This window comes from Myotis davidii, unplaced genomic scaffold (genome assembly GCF_000327345.1).
Source record: "Myotis davidii unplaced genomic scaffold, ASM32734v1 scaffold515, whole genome shotgun sequence".
In the NCBI taxonomy this organism is placed as follows: domain Eukaryota; kingdom Metazoa; phylum Chordata; class Mammalia; order Chiroptera; family Vespertilionidae; genus Myotis; species Myotis davidii.
In genome coordinates, this window is record NW_006286242.1 from 1,404,987 (window position 1) to 1,413,934 (window position 8,948).

Below are 8,948 nucleotides of genomic sequence, written 5' to 3' on the forward strand. Positions count from 1 at the left end.
AATTAATTATATTATATAAATTAATTTAATTAATTATATAAATTATATAAATTAATTTAATCCTCACAACAACCATAATACTGTTATCTTCTAAGTTTTATATTATATGAACTGTTATATCATAGTGTTTATTGCCTCACAAATTATACCATAATATTTATTCCTTGAACTTGTATTTTCATTCTACATAGCCTATAGAACTTGGTACTGACATAGTATATATTTCTTGTTTGAATGTATTTTTTATTAACTGTCATTTTTATAAGAAAACGTGTATATAAATTGAAATTTAAGTTTCTCTTTAATTTAGTAACCAGAAGGCTCATAAGATTTTTTAAAATTATAGATTGATTTATGATATAATTATCAGTACCACACAGTACCACAACATAAATACATTACACATTTTAATAAGTAATTATTAAAGAAAAATGTTATTGGAAATGAAGTTAAAGGAATCGAAGTGTTCTTCAATTAGTTCATATATCAATAGTTTACTGATACAGATTTCTAGAAAAAAACAAGTTTGGCATTAATTCTACTTCTATTTTTTGTTTAGCACTGAGATAACTTACTCTCCTAAATAAAAAGATAAAATATGTTTTCGTCGTAACTGATTTACTCAGTTCTTCACACATCTTGAGAATTACATGCAAAGTTATGGTTATCTATCAATACAAATATTTCTAATGTCTAAAATTCAGTCACCTAACTTGATAAAGGATTTGTTTCCCAGTCATTAGCATCATTCACACCTTCATTTTCTGGGATATATACCAAAAAGTTTTACCAGTACTTACTTATCAAAAGACTAATGATATCAGGTTTTGGATTTTGTTATTTTTTTTCTCCTCACTTAGAGGAACCTTGTTTAATATATTCAGAAATGATTGGGGAAATTTAAATATTGTTAGTTTTAGTACCATTTTCCAATACATTTTTATATTTTTTTATCTTACCACATAAACTCACTCTATTTTGATCAATGCCTTATAACTAGAAAGTTAGTTCATTCAATATCTGGAATTCTGTCAGAAAATAGAAGTGCCTCTTTATTTTTCTAATTCAAATAAATATGTCAATATACATTTTGAGGATGGACCTGAAGAGTATATAAGCCAGTCAGAGAAAGACAAATACCATATGATTTCACTTATATATGGAATCTAGAGAACAAAATAATCAAAATTGAAACAGACTCAAAGATACAGAGAACAGAGGAGAGAGATGTTGGGTGGCAAGGTGAAATAAGTGAAGGGATTAAGAAAAAAACAACAACAACAAAAAACAACAACTCAGAAACAGACAACAGTATGGTGATTACCAGAGGGAAAGGGTTTTGGGGGCAGATAGAAGATGGTAAAGAAAGATAAGTGGTAACAGAAGAAGACTTGACTTTGGGTGGTGCACATACAATACAATATACAGATGATGTATTACAAAATTATACACTTGAAACTTACATTTTATTAATATCAATGTCACCCCAATAAATTTAATAATTTTTAAATTTCTTTTATGATGAATATATAAATTAAAATAATGAGGAATGTATAAAGTATAAATATATATTTTAAATATAGATTATTCAAACAGTGAGGTTAAGAGTATTTAGATCTGCTCTAACCAGTTTGGCTCAGTGGATAGAGCGTCAGCCTGTGGACTCCAGGGTCCCAGCTTCAATTCCGGTCAGGGGCATGTACCTTGGTTGTGGGAACATCCCCAGTAGGGAGTGTGCAGGAGGCAGCTGATCGATGTTTCTCTCTCATCGATGTTTCTCTCTCATCGGTGTTTCTAACTTTCTATCCTTCTCCCTCCCTCTCTGTAAAAAATCAATTAAAATATATTTTAAAAAGATTATTTATATCTGATCTAATTTTTATAAATTATAAAAATATTTGTCTCTATCCTAGCTGGTTTGGCTCAGTGGACAGAGCATTGGCCTGCAGACTCAAGGGTCCTGGGTTCAATTCTGGTCAAGGATACATGCCTGGTTGCAGGCTTGATCTCCAGTAGGGGGCATGCACAAAGCAGCACATCAATGATTCTCTCTCATCATTGATGTTTCTCTTTCTCCCTCTCCCTTTCTCTCTGATACCAATAAAAATATATTTTAAAATATATATATATTTGTCTCTAAATGAGTACACTTACATAGAACCAGTCTAGGCAAAGGTAAGCTTATAACTTACTGAAAATGCAAGGTTCATATTTAAAATACAAATTGTGTAATTCTGAAAAGTGTATACTATTTAAAAACTCATTATTCCAGCATATGTATGTATATATGTGTATGTATATATAGTTAGTGGGATATAGAAAATATAAACATTTTATAAGTAAAGATTGTTTAAATGAAATATTTTATACTATAATTTGATAAAAAATATTGTATCTTGTTAAATCTACATGAATCTATAAGAAATCACATAAAATACAAATTTTATCATGATTTTACCTAGTTTAACTTGAACTTAAAGTTACATTGAAAAGACTCAATGACACTGACTTTACTGCTTTAGCTATTCAAAGAATGCTTATTGTTGCCCTGTCTAGTGAACTCAGTGGTTAGAGCATTGTCCCACACACAGAAGGGTCTCAGGCTCAGGTTCAATTCTTGGTCAAGGGTGACCCATCCATGTATCTCTCACATCAATGTTTCTCTCTCTCTCTCTCTCTCTCTCTCTCTCTCTCTCTTCAGTAATCGATTTGTCGCTCTCACATCGATCTCTCTCTTTCTCTCCGCCCCTCCCCTTCCTCCACTCTAACAATCAATGGAAAAAGTATCCTCGGTGAGGATTAACAGGAAAGAAAGGCTTATTTCAGCCAATGACAGATGTTAAGAATGATTTTTGAGAATATGATTTGCTATGTTTTCCCAGGCTCTTGAAAAGCAATGAATTTTTTAATAATATGGAATGGAACAGGTGATATCATTAAAGGAAAATTACTCTCACTGCCTCTGGCTGTATTAATTACATAGCTGATTTCAGAGCTTCTTAACTAGAACTACAATATCCCCATTTCAGTTTCTGTGTTTACCCAGATAGATATTCATGTAAACAGGAAAATTGGAAGGCTTATTATGCTTTTATGTTGCCTTGATTAAGCAATAAAGAAGGTTTTCCCAGTCAATATTTTGAATTTTTTCCTTTAACAACCTGGAGGTTTTAATGCTGTGAGGCAATGCATCGTATTATATACTGGATTGATGGAGGGATCTGCCTTTTAGTCTGTGAAAAGGGGAAGATAGAAAATGAACCACCAGGATTCTAAGAGAGCATACATGGAAGTTGAAGATCTGGAAATAGAGTCCCTCAAAACTAACAGTACCACTTACCTCTTAAAGTGGTTACTGGATCCTTACCCCTGGATCCAGTAACCCCAGATTGGTGACTACTGGCAGTATATAGCAGATGCTTAATCATGAATAACTATTGGTTGTATTAAAAAGGATGGGGGGCAGGAAATGATGTGTCACCATTATTACTATATCATTGACTCCAAGGTTTTAAACAGCACCCACCCCAAGGAGTTCAGTTACTAATACTATACAGGAGATTTAGCAAGTTTTAATGACTGCTGAACAAAAAGAAATGCCCATACATCATCATTTTAATTTGGCCCAATTTTAGTCTGCTAGGAAGTGCTGTTTTACAAATTTAGAATTGACAATTCAGTCAGACGTTCATAAAGAATTCAGCCAGGAGATATATGGGAGCCAACCTAACCCATTACAGTCACCACCAGCATGAAGCAGAGAGACTCACTCTCTCCTCTGGAGCCAGTGGGGGGAATGGAGGCAAACCCTAGTGTAGCAGTGCTGCTTTAGAAACTCAGCAGCACTTTGGGCCACCTTCTCAAGGTGAAAACTTTATCTCTTCTTTCTTTTAATCCTCATCTGAGGGCATGCTTAATCATTTTATAGAGAAGTGAAGGGAGGGAAGAGAGAAACATCCATTGGTTGCCTTTCTGTACATGCCTGACTGGGGATAGAACTCATAACCAAGAATTGAACCTGCAACCTTTTGGTGTACCGGACAATGCTCCAACCAACTGATTCACCCAGCCAGCACCATTCTATTATATCTAGAACCTCTTTTAACTCAAGAAAAAATATGCCTCTGTCTTAATGCCACAGTTAAATATCTATGTAGGCAGAAGTAGTACATGAATAGCCCTGTTTGTATATGAATGCTAGAAACTATTTTATCAACTTGGTATTTTGACTCTTATTAGAACCCTTTCTACATATGGATAACTATTAAAGCTATTTTCTAAGAAGTCACATAACTGAACTATATTTTAGAGTGGTTTACATTGAGACTGATTCAAATTTAAGGTACAACTGAGTAAATGGCACAGTAGGTTGCTAAGGTTTTCTCTTGTCCTTTTTTCCTTGCTTTAACATTGACTGAAAAGCTAGAAATTCAGCCAACTGTATTAACTGTCTCCATACCTTGTTTATCAGTAAAATGGAATAGAAGTATAACTCTGAAGCTTAAAGGGAATATTGTGAAAATGTCAATACTTTTATAACATTTTAAATTTATTTTAAAGATGACTTGTTTTTTTAATATGTTTTTATTTCTTTTAGAAGGAGAGGGATAGATAGAAACATCAATGAGAGAGAGACATCAATTGGCTGTCTCCTGTACACACCGGGGATCGAGCCATAACCCGGACATGTGCCCTGACCAGGAATCGAAAGGGGGCAGGGGGACTTTGTGGTTCATGGTCAACACTCAACCACTGAGCCACACCAGCCAAGCTAAAAATGATTTCTTAATCAATTATAACAAATGAGTGAATATTGTTTTTAATATTCAGTAAATATTTCCTACAAATTTAAGAACAATCTCATACTCTCAAGATAAACAATTCCTCATTTAAAAAATCTTGGTAATAACTTGGTGGTGAAATTGCTATTTATAAAGTATGCATTTATTTTAGTAAAAGATGATGAATGCGATTCAGATGCAGAAAATGAACAAAACCATGATCCCAATGTTGAAGAGTTCCTGCAACAACAAGATACTGCTGTCATTTACCCTGAGGCACCCGAAGAGGACCAGAGGCAGGGCACACCAGAAGCCAGTGGTCATGATGAAAATGGTAAATGGAGCTTCACAGCTGTTTTTGTTTTCATCTTTAAAGGATTATTTCTGTTACTCTACTGTAGGAACCTACTATCATACTATAGAGAACATTTTTGAAAGCCAGAATTGATTGCAGGTGGCTGCAGAGATTAATCTCTTTAAGAACATTATCCATAATAACAGTATAGTGTAATATTAGTGGCATCTAATGTATATAGTGGTAATGCCACTGCATATGAAATGCTTAGAACAGTGCCAGGAAGCTGATTTCCATTCTCTAACATGGCAGCAAGTAGCGGAAATAGAAATTAGGATGACCCTTACTACCCATTGATTCTTTCCACTCTTGTTCTAGCAAGCAAAACATGGTTGTCTGGTTCAAAACATACTAATTTGGAGACAACGGGTTTTTCTCTATCTGCTTTAGTCCATTCTGATATGAACAGCCACTGTATAAAGAGTAATAAAATGCAGTAAGAAAGTGTTCATAATCTACTGAAAAGAAATAAGCTGTTATTCATTCTGCCCTTCCTCCATGAACTGGAAACAGATGAAAATAGCTTGCTAAGAAATTGTATGCAAAATCTGTACCAAATGCTAGGACGTTACTTAAAATGTTTAAGGATATATCAAGTTGTAAGATCTTAATCTGATTTGATTTTTCCAGGGTCTCACTTTAATGGATATATCTAGCTTAAAGTCAAATAATCAACTTATTTAAGGCTTTTAGAGCAGTTGTGTGTTTACAACCAAATTGAGACAGAGATACAGAGATGTCCCATATAACCCTTTCCCACACACATTCATAAGCCTTTCCCATTATCAACATAACTCACCAGAATGGTACTTTTCTTTTTTTTTTCTTTTTTGCCAAGGATGAACCTACATTGACACAACATAATCATTCCAAGTTCATAGTTTACCTTAGGGTTCACTCTTGGTGATGTACATTCTACGGGTTTGGACGAATGTATAAGGACATGTATTTATCATTATAATATCATACAGAGTAGTTTCACTAACCTAAAAATTCTTCTGTGTTCTGCCTATTCATTCATCTTTCCCCATCTCCCTTACCCCTGACAACCACTCATCTTTATGTTTCCATTGGAATCATATGTAGCCTTTTCAAATTGACTTTTTTTCACTTAGAAATCTGCACTTAAGATTCTTCTATGTCATTTTAGGGCTTGATAGTTCATTTCTTTTGTGTTGAATAATATTCCATTGTCTGGATGCACCACAGATTATTAATCCATTCACCTTCTGAAGGATACCTTCCAAATTTTGGCAATTATGAATAAACTGCTATAAACATCTATGTACAGATTTTTGTAGGGACATAAGTTTTCAATTCCTTTTGATAAACAACAACAAGCACAATTGCTGGATTTGTATGCTAAGAGTATATATTCAGTTTTACAAGAAACTGCCAAATTGCCTTCCAAAGTAGCTGTACCAGTTTTCATTCCTACCAGCACTGAATGAGAGTTACTGTTGCTTCACGTCCTCACCAATATTTGGTGCTGTCAGTGTTCTGGATTTTGGGTGTTCTATAGATGTGTAATGGTTTCTTGTGGTTTTAATTTGTGCTTCCATGATGACATACGATATGGAGCATCTTTTCATACTTATCTGCCATCTATATCTTCTTTGGTAAGCTGTCTGTTAAGGTCTTTGGCCCATTTTTTAGTTATTTGACTTTTTTATTGAGTTTAAGAGCTCTTTGCATATTTTGGATAATAATCCTTTAGTAATTGTGTTTTTTGCAAAACTTTTTCTCAGTCTGGCTCATCTTCTAATTATCTTGATATTATTTTTCTTAGAGCAGAAGCATTTAATTTTAATGAAATGTAGCTTGTCAGTTACTTTTTATATAAATTGTGCCTTTAATGTTGTATCTAAAAAGGCATCAACCATAACCAACGTCATATAGGTTTTCTCCTCTTATCTTTTAGGAGTCTTATAGTTTTGCATTTTACAGTTAGGTCTATGATCCATTTTGAGTTCATACTTGTGAATGGTGTATAGGTCTGTGTCTCGATTCAATTTTTTTTTTTTTTTTTGCATGAGGATGTTCAGTTGTTACATTTGTTGACAAAATTGTTTTTGCTCTATTGTATTGCCTTTGCTCCTTTGTCAAAGATCAGTTGACAGTATTTATGGGGATCTATTTCTGGGCTCTCTGTTCTGTTTCATTGATCCATTTGTCTATACCACATGTCTTGATTATTATAGCTTTATAGTAAGTATTAAAGTTGGGTAGTGTTAATCCTCTGACTTTGTTCTTCTTCAGTATTGTGTTTGCTATTTTGAATCTCTTGGCTCCCCATATAAACTTTAGAATATCTATAAATATCCATAAAACAACCCTCTAGGATATATATTGGGATTGCATTGAATCTATATATGAAGTTGGGAAGAACTGACATCTTGACCACATTGAGTCTCCTTATCAATGAAGCTGGAATATCTCTCCATTTATTTAGTTCTTTGATTTTGTTCATCAGAGTTTTGTTGTTTTCCTCATATAAATTTCATATTTTGTTAGCTTTATACATAAGTATTTCAAATTTCTTGATGCTAATGTAAATGGTATTGTATCAATCAACTTTTAAATTTTTGAAGGAAATTGAGAAAGATGGTATAGAAAAACAAAAATAAATTCGATTGTAGAGTCAACTACTTTCCTTAAATCAGGTATAAACCATGAAAAAAAAAAAAGAGAACAAACAAAAGTTTAACTTTAGAATAGAGATATTTTTTGTAACTAAATCAGTGACAAAGTAAATAGAAGTAGGGTACTTCAGAACTTTTTTTTCCATTGTGCCAAAAGTTCACATATATGAACAATATAGATTATTGCCCCTGGGAACACTACATTTCGGCTTAATGACAGTGTAGTGATTATCAATATTTGTATATTTGGAGAGTCTGTAGTTATTGGCATTATAATCCTACTAGTGACCCAGTGCCCGGATTCATGCACATTGAAAGGAAATTAATTAGAAGATGGCCAGTGGGGCAGGACTGGGCAAGACGGGCCAGACACGCCCTGGATCCAATCTCCCACGGATCTCCCCAGCGTCTGCAGAGTGAGATCCCTCGGCCTAGCCTGCGGGGATTGGGCCAAATATGGCTCTCCAACATCCCCTGAGGGGTCCCGGAGTGCAAGAGGATGCTCTGCAAAGTTGCTGTCATCCAGGGTATGGAATGCAAACACAAGTGTGCAGTAAACCAGATTCGGGGCCGGCATAGCTCCAGCAACAACATAACTCACGACAGTGCACATCATAGCAACCAGTCCAACGGTCGACACTTAACATATTAGCCTTTTATATGTATACTAGAGGCCGGGTGCACAAAAATTTGTGCACTCAGGAGGGTGGGGGCCCTCAGCCCGGCCTGTGCCCTCTCACAATCTGGGACCCCTGGAGGGGATGACCACCTGCTGGCTTTGGCCTGCTCCCCAGTGGATTGGGCCTAAGCTGGCAATCAGACATCCCTCTGGCAGCCCGGCAGCCCTCGGGGGATGTCCACTTGCCAGTGGGGAGCAGACCTAAGCTGCAGTCAGACATCCTTAGTGCTGCTGAGGAGGCAGGAGAGGGTCCCACCACCCCCACTGTACTGGTAGCCATCAGCCTGGCTTGTGGCTGAGCAGAGCTCTCCCACGTAGGAGCGCACTGACCAGAGGGCAGCTCCTGCATTGAGCGTCTGCCCCCTGTCAGTGTGTGTCATAGTGACCAGTCATTTCCAGTATTTCTGCTGTTAGGGTCAGTTTGCATATTACCCTTTTACTATATAGGATAGAGGCCTGGTGCATGGGTGGGGGCCGGCTGGTTTGCCCCC

General features: G+C 35.6%; 1 protein-coding gene across 9 annotated transcripts in view; it reads left to right on the plus strand.

Annotated features, from left to right (window-relative positions):
• ZEB1 (zinc finger E-box binding homeobox 1) overlaps window positions 1–8,948 on the plus strand; it is a 307,235-nt gene that overhangs the window by 264,646 nt on the left and 33,641 nt on the right. For 8 of the 9 annotated variants that reach the window (XM_006757532.2, XM_006757533.2, XM_006757530.2 and 5 more), the window contains one exon: window positions 4,954–5,115. The exons of the other annotated variant lie outside the window; for it this stretch is intronic. In XM_006757532.2, coding sequence (XP_006757595.1) covers window positions 4,954–5,115 — 162 coding nt within the window. The remainder of the gene's footprint in view (window positions 1–4,953; window positions 5,116–8,948) is intronic. 9 annotated transcript variants of the gene reach the window in all.